General features: G+C 35.1%; 1 protein-coding gene across 1 annotated transcript; it reads right to left on the reverse strand.

Moving 5' to 3' along the window:
- Positions 1-432: 432 nt before the first annotated feature.
- LOC123754264 (large neutral amino acids transporter small subunit 2) lies at positions 433-19766 on the reverse strand. Its single transcript, XM_045736499.2, has 8 exons — positions 19527-19766; positions 18575-18800; positions 13572-13616; positions 9461-9584; positions 8108-8308; positions 6154-6303; positions 2176-2353; positions 433-1087 (listed from the first exon to the last, which is right to left on the reverse strand). Exons 1-8 carry the CDS (start codon positions 19741-19743, stop codon positions 1026-1028), a joined length of 1203 nt encoding a protein of 400 aa, XP_045592455.2. The 5' UTR covers positions 19744-19766; the 3' UTR covers positions 433-1025.
- Between the last annotated feature and the right edge of the window lie 1205 nt (positions 19767-20971).

Genomic DNA, 20971 nt, shown 5'->3' on the forward strand with positions numbered 1-20971 from the left:
TAAACCCTATTTTTTTCTCTCATCCTATATTGGCAAATTCTGCCAGCAAAATCTTAATTTCATCCTGGTATTTTATGAATATTTCCAAGAAGAACCTAACTATAGTTTGCCCTCACATATCTAATATTCCCAATTCCCTATCCACTAAACTATATTTTTCAAAGGCTGCCTTTGCCAAAAGATAAGGGCCAATATTTAGTTCTGACTCAAAGAAGCTCAAAAATGAAATTCTCAAAATTAACTCGTTCTCAAAATTAAATTAACCATAAGATTTTTTCTCAAGGATTTTCTGTAAAATATTGTGGTAACTTGATTCAATTAATATTTAAAGACATATAGTCTCATAACCATTTTCAGAATACATTTTTGGTACCTCCATTGAGCCAAACTCATGGATACTTACCACTTCAAAAATGAAGGCCAGCCATTAAATTTTTCCAAAACAGACCCATTGACTTTCCCTGAGCCCAAACTGCAAAATAAACAGCCTCTGAGCCCAAACTCAGTAATATTCACTAACTTTTGTCCTCAACATGGCTTATGGACATTCCTAAATTTGACCAATATATCCAGGGATATGAGAGAAATGGATGCTTAATAGGTAAACCACAAACAAAAACAAATCTGGGTTTGAGACCTGTGTTGGTCGCATGAACAAAAGATGCCTCTCCCTCCAGCTTTTCACCCCCCCCCCCCCACCCTACTTGCAACATTTTTCAGATGGACAGTAATGCTTCCCAGCCACTCGAGCTCATAACTGTATCGCAAAATTTATTTGAACTGGTCACTCTGACAGCTTTATCTGTGATTTTAGTCGGGATGCCACAAAAATGAGAAACTGGCATTTCTGAATAAGTTATGTCCAGAAAGCATGTGGTCATTGGTATAAACTTTGGAGGTATTCCAAAGTATCTGGAAATCTAAAAAAGGCACTAATACCCCTGTACTTTTAAATATATGTAAGTGGGGGTTATGGAGAGAAGCAGAAGCTTGTATAAGAATTCCTTCATTAATAAATACTGTTCTCAATCTTGCTTTTCTTCAGGTAGACTGATACACAGCATTTGAGAAACGTACATAGCCCTCTCTGAAAAGAAGAAATAAAAGTATTAGAGGCTAAAAATATACTTTACCAGAATATGATAATCAGATGATAATAATTACAATTCCTTTGTTGGGGACAGGATATATGCTGCATCTACTTTAGGCTTATATCAAGATTCACCCCAAAGTTGAACTATTGACACTCTTCAGGATGCAATCCCACTAGTTGTCAAACTTTTAGGTACCTATTTACTATTTGCTGAACAGATACATTAGATGAAAGGAAATATGCTCAACCATTTCTGTCCTGCCCAGGAATCAAACCCAGGATCTTCGATTGTGAGTCAAAAATTAAGTCACCTGTACTACGAGACCCTGTTTATACTTAAAATGAATAAATATAAAATATTCTAATTAACAAAGTTTTTAGCTTTCATAAAGAAAAATTAGAGGATTTCTTATCTCACACAACAAATCAAGTATGATGAACTGCAAATAAATAAATTAACAAGTTAACAACATAAATTAACAACATTTAACATGTACTTGTAAACATTTTTTCAATTTTGCTAGAAATTACCTACTTAATAGGTAATAAGTTAATAATAATAATAATCTGTTAGATTAAGGATCTGCCCAAAATGCTATGTGTGCAAGTGACTTTACAAAAATGTAAAAACACCAATGCTATGTACTTTCATAAAGTACTTCTCCTGAGCATTAAGTGATTTATCCCCCTCACACTTTTAGTTAACTTTTCTGTAGAGAGCCCCAGAAGCTCCAGGGAGCCTCTGGAACTCGCCCAGAAAATGACATTTCATTACATTCAACGCTGGTTTTTTGGCTATTTATTTTATGTTTTGCCCAAAATGCTTTGTGTAATAGTGGCATCATTATTATGTGTAACTCCTGTCCCTACAATTGTACATTATTCTTATGTTCTTTGTACACCCATTATTTTGAATAAACATTGAATTGAATTGAATAGAATCTTAAGAAGACATCAGAATGCTAAAATATACACGAAAGAGCTCAACCAAATTCCAGTTTTCATGTTCTTCATAGCCATCATTATCGCATTTTTCATTACAAGTTGCTTTTCATAATTTACAATTAATTCTTTATACTTACCCATAAATTTCATAAACCACTTTGACTTTTCTTCTCGATGAATAGCAAAGAAATAAACGGGGATCCCTATGGATATGATGCCAATGGCTACACCCAATTCAATGGGCCTCTGAACAATTGGAAGCACCACCAGGAATAGACAGATGGTGAAGAACAGGATAGGGAACCCAATCCACACCTGAGGGATAGAAATCATTATAAACAAGTAACAACTCGAGAACAATTTTACAAAACAAAAGCATTATTAAATCTTAAAACTCCCTATCCATGTGAAATTAGCTAGATCAGAGCAAATATAATGCTCTGAACATGATTGTTCATATTATCATTCTATTTATGGACTGCAATGAACAAAGACATAACATCTTGGTGATCGTTTCATTCAGAAATAAATAAATTCTTCAATTTCAAACCTTTATCCTTGGTAAAGTATAGTACATATATGTACTATAGTATATATAGTACAGTACATATGCATATATACTGTGTATATATGTATGTGTGTATATATGTATGTGTGTATATATATATATATATATATATATATATATATATATATATGTCGTACCTAGTAGCCAGAACGCACTTCTCAGCCTACTATGCAAGGCTCGATTTGCCTAATAAGCCAAGTTTTCATGAATAAATTGTTTTTCGACTACCTAACCTACCTAACCTAACCTAACCTAACTTTTTCGGGTACCTAACCTAACCTAACCCATAAAGATAGGTTAGGTTAGGTTAGGTAGGGTTGGTTAGGTTCGGTCATATATCTACGGTAATTTTAACTCCAATAAAAAAAAATTGACCACAAACATAATGAAATGGGTAGCTTTATCATTTCATAAGAAAAAAATTAGAGAAAATATATTAATTCAGGAAAACTTGGCTTATTAGGCAAATCGGGCCTTGCATAGTAGGCCGAGTACGACGTTCTGGCTACTAGGTACGACATATATATATATATATATATGTCGTACCTAGTAGCCAGAACGACCTTCTCAGCCTACTATGCAAGGCCCAATTTGCCTAATAAGCCAAGTTTTCATGAATTAATGTTTTTTCGACGACCTAACCTACCTAACCTAACCTAACCTACCTTTTTCGGTTACCTAACCCAACCTAACCTATAAAGATAGGTTAGGTTAAGTTAGGTAGGGTTGGTTAGGTTCGGTCATATATCTACGTTAATTTTAACTACAATAGAACAAAATTGACCTCATACATAATGAAATGGGTAGCTTTATCATTCCATAAGAAAAAAATTAGAGAAAATATTTAAATTCAGGAAAACTTGGCTTATTAGGCAAATCGGGCCTTGCATAGTAGGCTGAGAAGTGCGTTCTGGCTACTAGGTACGACATATATATATATATAGTATATATATATAGTATATATATATATATGTCGTACCTAGTAGCCAGAACGCACTTCTCAGCCTACTATGCAAGGCCCGATTTGCCTAATAAGCCAAGTTTTCCTGAATTAATATATTTTCTCTAATTTTTTTCTTATGAAATGATAAAGCTACCCATTTCATTATGTATGAGGTCAATTATATTTTATTGTAGTTAAAATTAACGTAGATATATGACCGAACCTAACCAACCCTACCTAACCTAACCTAACCTATATTTATAGGTAAGGTTAGGTTAGGTAGCCAAAAAAAGCTAGGTTAGGTTAGGTTAGGTAGACGAAAAAACATTAATTCATGAAAACTTGGCTTATTAGGCAAATCGGGCCTTGAATAGTAGGCTGAGAAGTGCGTTCTGGCTATTAGGTACGACATATATATATATATATATATGTCGTACCTAGTAGCCAGAACTCACTTCTCAGCCTACTATTCAAGGCCCGATTTGCCTAATAAGCCAAGTTTTCCTGAATTAATATATTTACTATAATATTTTTCTTATGAAATGATAAAGCAACCCTTTTCTCTATGTATGAGGTCAATTTTTTTTTATTGGAGTTAAAATTAACGTAGATATATGACCGAACCTAACCAACCCTACCTAACCTAACCTAACCTATCTTTATAGGTAAGGTTAGGTTAGGTAGCCAAAAAAAGCTAGGTTAGGTTAGGTTAGGTAGGTTAGGTAGACGAAAAAACATTAATTCATGAAAACTTGGCTTATTAGGCAAATCGGGCCTTGAATAGTAGGCTGAGAAGTGCGTTCTGGCTACTAGGTACGACATATATATATATATATATATATATATATGTCGTACCTAGTAGCCAGAACTCACTTCTCAGCCTACTATTCAAGGCCCGATTTGCCTAATAAGCCAAGTTTTCCTGAATTAATATATTTACTATAATTTTTTTCTTATGAAATGACAAAGCAACCCTTTTCTCTATGTATGAGGTCAATTTTTTTTATTGGAGTTAAAATTAACGTAGATATATGACCGAACCTAACCAACCCTACCTAACCTAACCTAACCTATATTTATAGGTAAGGTTAGGTTAGGTAGCCAAAAAAAGCTAGGTTAGGTTAGGTTAGGTAGGTTAGGTAGACGAAAAAACATTAATTCATGAAAACTTGGCTTATTAGGCAAATCGGGCCTTGAATAGTAGGCTGAGAAGTGCGTTCTGGCTATTAGGTACGACATATATATATATATATATATATATATATATATATATATATATATATATATATACATATATAGTGTATATATATATATATATATATATATATATATATATATATATATATATATAAATGCTAGATTCATAGTTTCTGCAGTATTGTGTACTGCAGTCACTGAGGCGAAGTGGTAATATACTCGCCTGGTGTTTTGCGGGTACTTTGGCCTGGGTTCATATCCTGGCCGGGGAGGATTTACTTGGCACCAATCCTTAACTGTACACTTCTGTTCACCCAGCAGTGAATGGGTAGCTGGTTGTTAAACAATTTGTCGGGTCATATTCTGGGGAAAATTTGTACTTGCCCGAAACGCTGTATATGCTAGTGGCTATGCAAGAATGCAAGAGCTCTTGTACATATAAATAAAATGAAATAAAATAAAAATAATTTGTCTGCTTCACCTTTTGCGATGCCCTTTTACAATCCAATAGTAAAATATGTAGTTTTTTTCACAACAGTCCATATTTTGTGCCTTCCATCCATAGTAGCTAAAGAGACTGTCAGTTTTGGAAGATCCGTTATTTAATTTAATGACCATGGTATTACAAGTAATGTCATGCAGCTATTACAAAAAAAAAAAGTAAATCATGCCCATATATATAACTTTTTGTAAAATCAGAAAATATTAAATGTATATTAAAGAAGGGGGGGTTTAAATCTTTATTAACATTTTCCTCTGATAAAAAATATCAACTGCCATGATGGGTGTCTTTTTATAATGTACACAATTACATATAATTTAGGTATAGCAAATTAATACAATGAAATCCTTTTCAGTAATGTGAAAAGTGTTCATAAGAAAAGAGCAATGGATAAGCTCCAATGGAACTCGGTCTAACAGACAATCATATTAGTACAATGAAACCCGGTCTAACAGAGAATCATGTGGTTATTGTCTTATGCAACAGATCAGGTACTTGGCTAATCAAGAACTTCCATGGTTAATATCTGATGCTAAGGATTAGGATAATCAAAACAAATTCAATTAGACTAGATTTGCAATGCTGAAAAATGTAATAAAGCTAAAATACAAAAAAAAAAAAATATAAAATTATATTGAAGGTAAATTTTTTCATATGATTTTGGTAACAAAATATATGACCACTGTACATGTGTTCTATCATATGCAATAATGAAAACACATTTATTGTGGGAAAATATAGAGGCCATTAGTTAAGATGCTAAGGAACAGAAAACCAGATTTGCTAGAATGATTTGGAACCAATCATTTATTTTAAAATGGAATCCATTGCAATGTACTTCAAAATTATGAGGAAACAATTTTGATACAGCAAATTATCAATTAACAATAGCATAACTGACTTACCTTTATAGGCCTATGTCGATTGGGTTCTTTGATCCGCAGCCAAAGCAGTGCCGCAATGGACAAAAGAATAAACAGTGACTCAGTGAATGAGATATAGTTAATGAGGACTTGCATATCTGATGTAATTAGCATGAATACTGTCATGATACCCTGCAAGAGAAAACAAATGAGAATAATACAGAAATTAAAGTTCAATGTAAACATTTAAAAAAGTAAGTGTTAATACAGACAGCAAATTGTAAAAATAAATAGAATAGGCTGGATTTTTTATAAAATTGAAATATTATGCCAAATTGCACCAAGTTTATCTTGTAGATTTTTAATATAACAAAAAAGTAAAGATCTTTGAGATCAGTAAAACTGATTGAGGTTGTGTTTAAAATCCCTCAATGGTGAAAATAATGTGTGAAGGAAAATTATGAATAGAGCATGAGTATAAGGTTCGTTCAAGCGGCAACTGACCCTGAAGATGCATTTATCTATTTTTAACATGGAGTGTATTCAAAATTGGCTTTTTCTACTACCCAAATTAATATTATTGTCTGTAAAAAATTTTTTTATGGTTTGTTTTAAATTAAGTTTGGTTAGGTGTATTTGTAGAACGTGAATAAAGCATTTACAGATGTGCAATTCAAACACAGAATTTGAATGAAGCAGTAAAAGGGAAATATTCAAAATCATCAGTTGTGAATCATGTTTTTTTCACTCATAAACTTGAAGATTGGCAGTTTGATTAATGAGCATCTGGCTTTTATTTATAAGGATTGGGCTGTCTGATAAGTGCAGGTGAGACAACTGAACCTATAGCCATCACAGGTGAGACAACTACACTTTTCACAAAGGCTGGTGATACAAATAAACCTTTGACTAAGGCAGGTGTAATAAAAATTGGTTTGTTCTCATATATAAATTAATATTATTATAAATAAAAATTCTATGTACAGTATAGTTAGGCATAGGTTAGGTGTTAAGATTCTGTTGGCGATTATTTGTATTCGAAGTACGTGGGTGAAACATTTATAGCAACCCGTCCTTTACTCCAGTCCATTAAATCCAGCGGTCAACCCCACAAATGCATTCATAAATTTGTACACGCTGTTCATTCAAAACAGGAATTTTCTCAAATATAAATTAATATTATAATATATTAGAATATTGTGCATATATAGGAATAGGTTAGGTCAGGTTAGGTTAGGTGTTTAGGTTCTGTTGGCGATTATTTGTATTTGTAATACGTGGGTGAAGCATTTACAGCGTTATGGTTTGAACAAAATTCATCAGTGAAGCACTTGTTCCAGAAGTGTTCGAATGAAATCAGTTGCGAGTCGTGTGTAAACCGTTTTTCATTCATAAACAGGGGATTTAGTGGGTGCATGGAATCACTTTTGGGTCTTTGTATGGGGGACGGGCTGTTTATAGAATTGTGGTTTGAACAGAGGACGTGAGTCAAGCACTTGATCCAGAAGTGTTCGGATGTCATCAGTTGTGAGGTGTGTGTAAACCGCTTTTCATTCATAAACAGGGGGTTTGGCAGCTGGATTGATGAGCTTGGATCTTTGTATGCGAGGACGGGCTGCCAGGGCAGGTGAAAAAAAAATGAGCCTTTGACCACTATCAGTGAGACAAGTGAATCTTTGATCAGAACAGGTGAGACAGCTATACCTTTGATCCAGCCTATCCATCTCAAGAAAGGCCAAATGCTCATTCAGCCGCCAAACCCCCTGTTTATGGGTGAAAAACATTTTCCACATGATACACAGCAGATGATGCTTGAGCATTTCTTTTTGCACATAATGGGGATATCCCTTAATTCATACTCTTCTCCTGCTGTTGATATTTACTGTAATGTACTGTCTGGCTCTGATAATAAAAAATAGCAAGCAGCATCCAATCTTGAGAGTTAATTATCATCTTCATCTATAATTAAATAATATATTATTAATAAGATACTCACCAAAAACACTAGCGATGGGACTGGAGTATAATTTTTTATATTAATAAGTGCCAGGATCTGCGGAAGATGACCCTGTCGAGCACCAACGAAAAACAACCGTGAAGAGGCAAAGATTCCACCGTTCAAGCTGCCAAATGTTGAACATGCCACAAAGAAAGGCATTGTCCATGTCATCACACCCAGCATACGATTACCAAATGACTGTAAAAAGAAGGTTCTTAATTAATTATGTCACATATCTTCCTTACATACCAAAACATTCTTAAAAATTTGAAAAAATCTATTATAACATAACATAAGATATTTATTCATTTATAAGATAGTGCTTGCCTTGATAAAATGTAAGATGTAATCAAGATATAGGCCTTAAGAAAGTGTAGGATGCAGTATACTATCCTTGAGAGAGGAGTTATATTTCAACATTATGGCAGAAAGATAGAAGGGTATAGCTTTATGTGTACAGTACCATGTAAGGATGCCATGATGTGTACAGAACCATGCAATAATACTGTACCTTAAAGTATACAGAACCAAACTAGATTACCATGAAGTATACTGTGTCATACAAGAACACCTTAATTTTTTAAAGCCAATAGTGGCATAGAAGAACAACGTGAAGAAACAGTACCATACAAGGATACAATGTAAGTATGCAGTATTATACTATAATAAAACAGTATACAGTATCATACAAGAATACAATGAAATGCACAATTCCATATAGGGATATCATGAAATATGTATTAGCTTGTCAAATGTGGATTCACTGAAGTGTGTAATGGAATTCAAGAATCAGAAATGAAAACTTTATTTGTAACAACTTATACAAATCATTAGAATAATGGCTGGACTAAATAGGTGTACAGCAATCTAAATTAAACTTACACTTATGGCATAAAAATAAATAATACAGTACTATACTCATAAATTAATAAGTAATTAATGAGTAACATTTAGCTTAAAATTTGAATGATGATATATATTAGATAAACAAAGTGTAGCGTATCAATAGGGGGGGGGGGGTGCAACAGATATCGGCATAATTTATATAAAAAAAATTAGAATGGTGAGAAGACAATTTGAAAGCACACTATAATAAACTAATCATGCCATGAAATTATGAACATATTCACACCCTCACCATTCTACATCAACAGATTCTGAGTCTATCATGGATCAAAATCACTCCAAACACTCAAGAATTGTATAGCATAGGGGAAAAACTCTGACACATTATCGATACAGTGTAATATAATATAGCAGACAGACTGTATAGGTAAACACCCACCTGTGCCAGTTCCAGAATGACACAGACTGTATAACAAATACAAATAAAAGATTATCGAGACTTACCACAGCTACGGCACTGGAAGACAGAATCTCACTCTGCGTGAGCACAGCAAAGTAAGCCACATTTGCCAGAAAGTAAACAACAGTCACGAGTGGCATTGAGATCATAATGGCACGTGGTAGGTTTCTGTAAAAAAAAAAGTAGCTATTATATATAGATCCATTCAAATTACAGCTGTTTAAACATTAAAATTTTGTTAAATAACTTTTTGGCTTGTCATAACCAACTAGCTTATGACAAACCCCCCAAAAAAATTTCAGAATGAGATCTATCATTTGGCACAGTCATGAGCTAATATTTAACACAATCTTTAAATATAAAACATACACAAATAAGTTTGTTTATCAAGTGTATATACAGTACATGGGAAAATATTGTATGATTAATGTGTCAACATTGAATTTGGTTTACCATTGATGGGGACAGGAACCTTATTAGGCTTATCAAGGTCCCCTTTGACCAACTACTGACATTTTCCAGGATGCCAAACTCCAAGGTATTTATTTACTGCTCGAAAAAAAAAAGTAAAAGTGCTGAACCGACTTTATCCTACAGAAGGAATCCTGGCCCCTTTTGGTTGTAAACCAACTAATTATGCAGAGAATAAGTCACAATAATGTTGTTTAGCATTACGTATTTTATTTTAAGCACCTCCAAAGGATACCTGATCAACCAGCCTGTGATTCATATGGGAGGCTGCAAGCAGCCGCGTCAAACAGCCTGGTTGACCAGTCCAGTAACGAGGAGGCCTGGTCGACGACCGGGCCGCGGGGACGCTAAGCCCCGGAAACACTTCAAGGTACTGTAACTAACTTCAAGGTATAGCCAAAAGAGAAGGAATACCAGTAATGAATTGTGGTGTTATTTTAATTAACTGAGTCATTAATTAACACGGTAAAAGGGATTATAAGAATAACAATGATAATATAATACTAAGTAGCATGATTAAATTTAACAAGCAGTGATAATTGTCATAATATTAGAAATAAACTTAATAATTGTAAGAAGAATCAATTTTTTTTTTTTATTATTTATGAATAAATTTGTATTAAAAAACCAGTGTTGAATGTAATGAAACGCCATTTTCTGGGTGAGCCCCGAAGGCTCCTTGAACCTATCGGAACTGATATGTGCTATATTAGTTTGGGGTCATCAGTCACAGGAGTCCTTATGCCTACCCGGGGACCACGAGCCAGAACCTGGCCCCCTCAGAGAGGCACAGGGAGCAATGGCCTATGAACACTTTACATTTAAAGTACAGTATGCCATAATTGCCATCGACTGGGGAAGGACCCAGAAAGGTAGGCGAATCAAAACAGACCACTGTCTGGTTAACCTGTGCAATCTACATCCCAAAAGATCAAAATAACTCCCTGTACAAAGAAACCCAACACGCAACACTTCATGCAACTGGAACTCTCGCTTGTTAGTGCTAACCCTCCCTATTGTAAGGGGGGGGTTTATCTAGAGAGGAATAACACTTGAGATAAAAAGAACATCAGCTACAGTAACACGTGGCCAAGCAGAACTTCAGCTACAGTAACACTTGGACAAGCCGAACATCAACTATAGTAACACTTGGACAAACGGAACATCAGCTACAGTAACACGTGGCCAAGCAGAACTTTGGCTATAGTAACACTTGGACAAGCAGAACATCAGCTACAGTAACACTTGGACAAACAGAAGATCAGCTACAGTAACACTTGGACAAACAGAAGATCAGCTACAGTAACACTTGGACAAGAAGAACATCAGCTCAAGTAACACTTGGACAAGTAGAACATCAGCTACAGTAAAACTTGGACAAGCAGAAAATCAGCTACAGTAACACTTGGACAAGAAGAATATCAGCTCAAGTAACACTTGGACAAGCAGAACATCAGCTACAGTAAAGGCTTGTGGTGTTGTTCTTCACATTTCCTCATGAACTTTACTTCCTACTTGATTTGAGGTAAGATTTGAAGTCATATTTTAAAAGCAAAAACTATTTTTATCTTTCACATATTTTGTTAGTTATTACTAAATATCTATAAACAAAAAGAACTGCTTCTTAATGTTAACAACGAGTAAACAGTGTATAAGGTATATATGTTAATACAGTATTTACTATCCTACAAACACTAATTTTGTTTTCTTTTTTAATTAAGTTTTCAAAGGTACATGTAAAATAACAAACCTACAAACCAAAATTGACCATCACCTACAAAAGTGAGCAAGTGTTGGAAGTGACTTATGACATAAAGCACAGCATGTAAATAATGGAGAAGTTTCATACTAAAATAACAACCCCCCTCTCCCCTGGAAAAAAAAAAGATGGGTGTGGGGTGGGATGCATGGACTTGCGTAAGAACGAGCATATCCCTCTTGACAGTCTCGGCCCAGCCCCCCTCCCCACCAGACTACAGGCTGATACTCGCCTCTACTCATGCCAGATTGGTTAATGCTATACTACTGGACATGTGTCATTTGGGAAGGCAGTCATATATGAGAAGCAATGACAGGTATCAACTGCTCAACTATAATGTGCTGTTGACAGAATATGCTTGCAACACACACATGTAGCTTGGTTATGTTTTTCCTATGATTTCTATGGCTGAAAATTAAATTCCAAGGTAGAAACCATACCACCTGCATTCATTTTTGCTTTTAAAAGCAAAATGTCATGTCAACAGATCATCAGGAAAATATCTGAAACAATACACACAAAATAATAATATAAAAATTAACATTTTATATATATATATATATATATATATATATATATATATATATATATATATATATATATATATATATTATATATATATATATATATATATATATATATATATATATATATATATATAATATATAATATATATATATAATATATATATAATATATATATAATATATATATATATATATATATATATATATATATTATATTATATATATATATTATATATATATATATTATATATATATATATATATATATATATATATATATATATATATATATATATATATATATATATATATATATATATATATATATATATAATATATATATATATATATATATATATATATATATACTATATTTAATTCAAATGATAAAAGCGTAGCAATGTATTGCTGGATGTAAGCTGAAGTTTCTGGTTTAAATTATATTTTTATTTATAATTTGTGTGAAAATTCAAATTACATTGATTGTGGTACAAAAAGTTGTGAATATGGTCATATTTGGACCTCCCTGGTAAGAGTTTCTTTCACTACTTTAAATCTGTGGCCTCTTGTTCTTGAAGTTGCAGGTTTAAAAAATTCCTCCTTGTTCATTTTGTTGATTCCTGATACTATTTTGTACATACTGTAGTGATCATATCACCCATTTTCTTTCCATCTTCTGGCTTTGGCATACTTAACACCTCTAGTCTCTACTCATAGTTTATTGACTATGTCTACAATGTCTACTAGTCTATTGATTTTAAATTTAAGTCATCAAATACTGTACCAACAATCGTGATATATGGTTATCTACTCTTACTACAATCTATTTCATGATCATTATATGGCCCTCTCATTTGTCATCTAGCTCTTCCTTTGGCCATGTATTTTTTCCTGGTAGACTGTAGGCATTTATGATTATCAGCTTATCATACTGATTATATATCTCTAGTGCCATTATGTCAACCTGCAATCTGTTGTCTTGTGTTAATTCTCTTACCCTACGTAGTTTTCTCCCCCCAACACAGCAATGCCTACACCTCTTTTAATGTTTCTATCACATCTGCCAATTAAATAGGCCCTTAGGAATACCACTTTATTTGAAATTTTATCTTAAATTTTTGTATCTGATTGTGTGACAATATCTGGCATCTTAAGCTGCATTATATATTATAACTCTGGTATTTTTGTATCTCACCACATCTATGTTGGTATACACAATTTTCAGGCATATGTTTCCTCAGTTATCCTTCAGTACCCCCTACTCTTAATTATTTGTTTGGTTTGCTGTTGCATACCATTTGACAGGCTTCCTAATTCCTATCACCTTGAAGAATAAAAAAATTCTGATAAACACCCTGAGTCAAAACATATTTTGTAAATTTAACACAAAGCAACTTTACCTGTATGGATTTTTCAACTCCTCCACAACGAAGTTAAGGTAGTTCCTGAAAAAAAAAATTATATTTGAAATTGGAAAAAACTACAATATTTCTGAATCTTATAAAATGGTGAAGGTACATTCAAGGTTTTTAATCAAATAAAAATACAGCAATAGTCAAATTCTGTTGTTTTATAATGCAAACATTGGAGGACAGTTATTTTTTAACAGTTTGATTTCAAAGTACCTGTATACACAAATTTGATAGCATGCTAAACTTAGTTTTTGAGTTTTGCTTGTGGAAATTGTTTTCTGTTGGATCAATATCATTATTACCATATAACTAGTATACTACAGAATAGTGATTATTCCAGTGCCATCTTTTATGGAGCTGGAATAAACCAAAGCTGGAAAGTATTTTATGATGTTTTAATTAGGCATGATTTCAACTTGGATGGCAACAAAACATTTATTGTACTATATACAAACTTCAGTATTCCTGTTTAGTTTGTAATGAGTAAATGCAATACAACCCCACTCAAATGGAACCCATTTGATAGTAAGTACAAAGCGAAGTCAATCCCCCCTTTAAGTTAAATGGTAAATCTGGCAGAGCTCAGTTAGGCTAGTAATATGGGGAAGTTGACAGCCAAGTTTGTTTTGTGGTATTTACTGGTTGATATAAAATATATTCACATACACTAAACTTCTTCTCTAACAGAAGATATTCTTCTATTGATGCCAGTTTCACCAGATATTTGTGTATAAGTCTGAGCAAGGTGTCGGCAATTTATTGGACCAGAATTCTTTGGGATATATGTATATTAAATATATTCAAATGAACTAAAAGTACTTATTACTGTATTGTATATCCTACATCATTGAACAAATCATTACAATATAATTAAGAAATGGTACAAAATAATTTAATGACTATTATAATTTAGTTACAGTAATGCATGAAGTACCAGTACACTTAACACTTTTAGCAAAGTGCCAATCACCTTGCCAAGTGCACAGTAAAGGTGGTTAATTTCAGTATAATTAACTGCTAAGTAGAAATATTTAATTGCTTTATTTAATATAAATTTTTAATGTAGCGTACTGTACAGTATTTTCTTGTAAAGGGCAAAGTAATTTTTTTTAAAACAGAATACTGTAATATTCATATTAAATACACCATGAAAATGCCTTCAGCGGTACAGTGACATCTCACTTAGTCATCAACACACTAGGGGCTAGAGGCCAAAGTCCGGGACCCCAAGATCACCTTAACTGAGAGATAAGCCACCAAAAAGGTAGAGCAAAATAAAACAGACAGCAGCACAGCAAATCTAAGCAACTTAGAAAATGGGCCTCTCCATTATTAAGTATTTCCCTCTTTAGTAGCTGCTGCCCAACACCAGGTGGTGGCACCAGGAGCTCCCAGATCAGTAGATGTAGCTACTCCATCATCAGCCAAACAAGGGCAAAATCAATGCACCTGGAATTGAAAGGTAGGATCCAGGGATCCACTAGAAAGAGGCATTTCATTACATTTAATGCTTGTTTTGGAAGAGGGTGGATGGTGGATTCTTCTTGCTATTTCACCACAGAACAAAACACAAAACAGAAACTCAACAGAGGCAGAGGAGAGCAGAGGTAAATGAATCCCCTCTAGAAGCCAGACATTTCATTCTTGGCAACAAAAGAAGGCAAAGGCTGCAAACTGACTGCCCACCAGGGCCAAAGTGTCAGAACCTCAGCTTCTGAAGGAGAAGATATAGCTCCCTGATTCTATTATCAGAAACAAGAACCAATATAAACAGTCTTATAATAAAGAGTCCAAAATTAAAGGGGTGACCAAAAACCATTGAAATGCAAGAGAAACAAAAACTCCAATCCATAGACCAAGAGTGATCAGGAGGAAGATGATCTGGCCTGAGGTGAACAAATGTATGAGACATTAAATGTCAATATCAAATGGCAACAAAAGTAGCAATGAGCAACCTCCAAAAGATATGAGGCAACAGCATTCAACATGAGATGTAATTCAACAAAAAAAATGGAGAAAACACAGAACCATTGGAACCAAAACAGAAGACTAATGACAAAATAAAATGACAGGAAATGCTGAAAAGAGCACCAAGTGCTCTTGGTGCTCTTTTCCTCGTAAATGATAGGAAAAGATGAAAAAGAGCACCAAGAAGCTTCATATTGAAGCCAAGACAAGCTTTTGCTGGCCTTCTCCAATTGTCAAGTTGGGAAACTTAATGCTTCCCAACTTGACAATTGGCCTGAATTCAAGGTGAATTCAGGTAAAATATATATTTATTTTTTTAGCCAAAATTGTATAGTACAGTACTCTGACTTCAGCATCTACTTGTGGCTTTTTGATGATAAGTATCACTTATGGTTGCCCCTAGTATTACTTGTGATTTACCATAATATCACTAGTGATTACCCCTGGTATCACCTGTGATTACCCCTGGTATCACTAGTGATTACCCCTGGTATCACTTGTGATTACCCTGGTATCACTAGTGATTACCCCTGGTATCACTAGTGATTACCCCTGGTATCACTTGTGATTACCCTGGTATCACTAGTGATTACCCCTGGTATCACTAGTGATTACCCCTGGTATCACTAGTGATTACTCCTGGTATCACTTGTGATTACCCTGGTATCACTAGTGATTACCCCTGGTATCACTAGTGATTACCCCTGGTATCACTTGTGATTACCCTGGTATCACTAGTGATTACCCCTGGTATCACTAGTGATTACCCCTGGTATCATAAGTGATTACCCCTGGTATCACTTGTGATTACCCCTGGTATCACTTGTGATTACCCTGGTATCACTAGTGATTACCCCTGGTATCACTAGTGATTACCCCTGGTATCACTTGTGATTACCCTGGTATCACTAGTGATTACCCCTGGTATCACTAGTGATTACCCCTGGTATCACTAGTGATTACCCCTGGTATCACTTGTGATTACCCTGGTATCACTAGTGATTACCCCTGGTATCACTAGTGATTACCCCTGGTATCACTTGTGATTACCCTGGTATCACTAGTGATTACCCCTGGTATCACTAGTGATTACCCCTGGTATCATAAGTGATTACCCCTGGTATCACTTGTGATTACCCCCTAATATCACAAGTGATTACACCTTGGTATCACTAGTGATTACCCCTGGTATCACAAGTTATTACCCCCTGGTATCTCTAGTGATTACCCCTGGTATCACTTGTAATTACCCTTGGTCATCCCGTCCTCCAAAAATGGGGTGGTAAATGTAAGGAGACAAATAAGTGCAATAATGTACTATTCATAGCAGTTAGGAATTGTACTTATTTTCACTTAGTATTAAATCGTAGTCAAATATATTGTGAATATTTGAGTTTACCTGAAAAACTGAATAGAAAACCACAACCTCACCTAACCGTCTTAGTTTTTGAAGATAATAATTTTATTGCTTCTTAATTACAATTAGTACTTAACTTATAGTTATATTGATATTACAGTTTTATAAAACTAATAAAACAAAACTAAAATATATCAATAAATTGTAAAGTAACTCAAGATATTTTACAATTTTGTATAAAACCTATATTGTTTAATAAACCTGAAAGAGAAATTCCTGATATTTAAAACTTGTAATTAGCAAACTGGAAATTTCATCCTAAAATTCTGAGTGTTTTAACAGAACACGAGGAGAATGAAATTGGGGGAGGGGGTTTGGTAAATTTAACTGCCCCATAAGTGCAATTGTGCACTGTTTATGACAGTGAGAAGGTGTACTTATTACACTCAGTATTAAATCGTGTTGTCAATTCGGAGGATGGGTTGCTTTGGTATTCCTAGTGATTACCCCTGGTATCACTAGTGATTACCTCCAGTATTGCTTGTGATAACCCATAGTAACATTTATGATTAAATCTGCTAGTTCACTCCCTGCATAGATTGGAGTAACACTTGGCAAATGGAATTTAATAATAATAAATTCCACGTTATGGAATGTGGAATGAGAGATAATAGGCCACACACAACCTACCAATGTGAAAAGGCTTTAAAGACTTATGATTAAGAGATCTTGGGATGGTTCTGGATAGAAAACTGTCCACTAACAACCACATAAAGAACATTGTGTAAGGAGCATATGTTACGCATTCCAACTTTAGAATCCCTTAAATACACGGATGGTGATATATTAACGAAATTGTTGAAGACCTTTGTGAAACCATTTGAGTTACAAGGAAAGGTTAGAGGTGTTAAATATACCAAAGCTAGAAGATAGAAAAAAAAAGAGATGATGTGATCACTTCGTCCAAAATAGTAACAGGAATTGACAAAACTGATAAAGAAGAACTTTTAAAAACTGCAACTCTGAAAAACAAGAGGATATAGGTTCCAACTAAGGAAACAAAGCTGCGCCCCAAAATTTGAAAGCTCTCTTTTGCAGAGTGGTAGACAGCTGGAAAAAGATAAAAGTGAAAAGGTGGTGGAAGCCAAAACTGTCAGTAGTTTGAAAGCGTCACATGACAAACAGTAATGGGAAGACTGAACACCACGAGTGTTCATACTCTAACACTGGTCGCAAGTATGCTGTACAGCATGTAGCATTCTGAAAGCTGTCTAGATCTTTGCTAACTGTGTGTATGTGAACTCAGCACTTGTTGGTGTTTTGTAATTACACTCGTATATCGGTTTGCCTGTGGAATAGGTCACGGATGTTTTTATAGACCTCTGGCATCAGCTTCAATCCGATGCCCACAGAAAAGTGCCTTTTTTCCCTCTGACACTACAGCTGTCTGCCATCTCATCAGGTATGCGACTAACAGTCTGCTTTCACCTTCTCACATCCTCATTATTTTGCATTTGTTGGGTGTTTGGATTTGAAATAAAGGAAATATAGCAGATGATGAAAACAAATGGAAAGAGTGAAAAAGTGACAGTGCACTACATGCATTGGTAATGAATGTATTAGCATGAATTATTACAGTAAAACATCAGACATTGTAGCACCTTACCACCCAGCAAAGGAGAAGAGCCCCTGGTAGAAGGCTGTGGCGAAGGCAGCGAGGTCCCAGTTGGTGTTGTCGAAAGGCTTCTGGTAGTTCTCCAGGTTGCCTGTAGCCAGATGGTATATACCAGCGACGATGATTATCACAAGAGCCAACACCTTGGCTGCGGTAAATACGTCCTGCACTTTGGTCGCCCACTTCACATTGGTACAATTCACCCACGTTAGAAAAACTGAAAGGAAAATATGAACATTAAGATACGATTAAGCTGCCACTTTCTTACAATTGAATATAAGTTATGTTTGAAGGGGTTTTAAACACAGAGAAAGCCTGTTACATTAATTTAGAAAAGGATTTAAGCAATGTGAAAACCTATTACATTAATTCACAAAACATGGACCTGAACATAATTACAGGACCTGAACACGAATGCACACCCACAAAACATATATACAACACACTCTTTAGAAAAACTGGTGTAGAGAAACATTACTGAAGGTGACAGTTTCACTTATAGAGGCTTTTAACAAAATTAATAGATATACAGAACTAATGCATATCAAGAGAAAATATTAAGGAATAAGTTCAAATATGTGAGGGGATTAATTATTTCACAGTTTATGTTTGAATAGCAGCTATATCTTTAGCAAGCTGTAAAGCAATACTTCAAATTTTCCATGTTATGTTCAATGATGTATATAATTAAGCTCAATGATGTTCACAAGTCTAATGTAGCCTAACAAGCAGACGACTCTGAAAACAATGCACCGATCTCATACTTTTTTTATTAAATTGTGTACAATATATAGATCATATTTACATCAATTTACAAGGGGAAAATACTACATTTACATATAGTTTATATAATTCTCAGTAAACCAATTGTTCATATCATCACAGAGCATGAGCCCCCGAAAATGTTATACCTGATCCTTGCACTGATCTCTCACATACTCACATATGACAGCGGCAGCAATGAGCCTCACGGGAATGTCTGGGGGCTGCTCGCAGTTGGGAAAGAGCGGCTGAAGGATGTAATTGGCGAAGGTGAGAGCGATGACGGTGTTGCCAGTGGGCATGATGATCACCAACGCCACCCACAGGTACAGGAAGGCGGGGAGGGGCCCAAAAGCCTCGTGGATGTAAGCGTAGTCACCCCCACTTTTGGGAATCATGGTTCCTGCGGAAGATGATAGAGCGATCAGTGTCTCTCTCCAGTGGCAGAGGCTGCAAAGGGCTTAATGGCCCAGATGGTACTATTGTTATTAATTATGTTATTATTCGTAATTACAGTATTATATACAAAGGTACATACTGAGTTCAATACCCTGATGGTATTGAACTCAGGCCTGTAAAATACTAACCCATTGCTCTACCCACAGATGTTCACAATAGGGTTTCAGAAACCACCTAACTGGTTGGTAATCAGACTGAGATTGAAATCTTTCCTGGAGTGCTACAAGATATCTTTTCTGGTTAGTAGATGTGAGACTAGAGAGATTGTGAGGGTGTATATGGGGGAGGGGGGGAGGATGATGGTGTGTATTCACCTAGTTGTGTTTGCGGGGGTTGAGCTTTGCTCTTTCGGCCCGCCTCTTAACTGTCAATCAACTTTTTACTAACTACTTTTTTTTCACCACACACACACACCCCAGGAAGCAGCCCGTGACAGCTGACTAACTCCCAGGTACCTATTTACTGCTAGGTAACAGGGGCATTCAGGGCGAAAGAAACTTTGCCCATTTGCTTCTGCCTTGTGCGGGAATCGAACCCTCGCCACAGAATTACGAGTCCTGCGCGCTATCCACCAGGCTACCAGGCCAGTGTGTAATAATCAACAAAAGTAAAATTCGGACCATCTATCATGAAAAGATCAAGTCCTCCAGGGTACTGTGCACGCCCCCCCCCCCCCCGGTACCGTGTTAGTACTAGTACTTTTTTCATTATCATATCGGACACAGACTATAGTACCGTATCATCCGTTGCAGATGACACTAAGATTTTTATGAGAGTAGACAATATAGAGGACACGGCAAACCTTAAATCAGAAGTAAATCAGGTCTTTCAATGGGCCACAGAAAATTATGTTTAATGAGGATAAGTTCCAGCTCCATGAGGATACAGTTCCAGCTCCATGAGGATACAGTTCCAGCGCTATGGCAAAAACGGTACATATAAAAACTGAAACCATATGTAAAATGCAATTAAATCCACAATATAGAATGAAAGCAATGTAATCATGGAAGTAATCATGCTTGCAGACCTTACTCTTAATGAACATAATTAAATAGCTATGCCAACTGCAAGAAAAATGAGAGGTTGTATTACAAGATCATTTAAAAAAGTGCACACTGTGTGCAAAAAAAAAAAGAATATTGTTGCACACTGACAGCCCCCATTCAA

This window comes from Procambarus clarkii, chromosome 18, assembly GCF_040958095.1.
Source record: "Procambarus clarkii isolate CNS0578487 chromosome 18, FALCON_Pclarkii_2.0, whole genome shotgun sequence".
Lineage (NCBI taxonomy): Eukaryota > Metazoa > Arthropoda > Malacostraca > Decapoda > Cambaridae > Procambarus > Procambarus clarkii.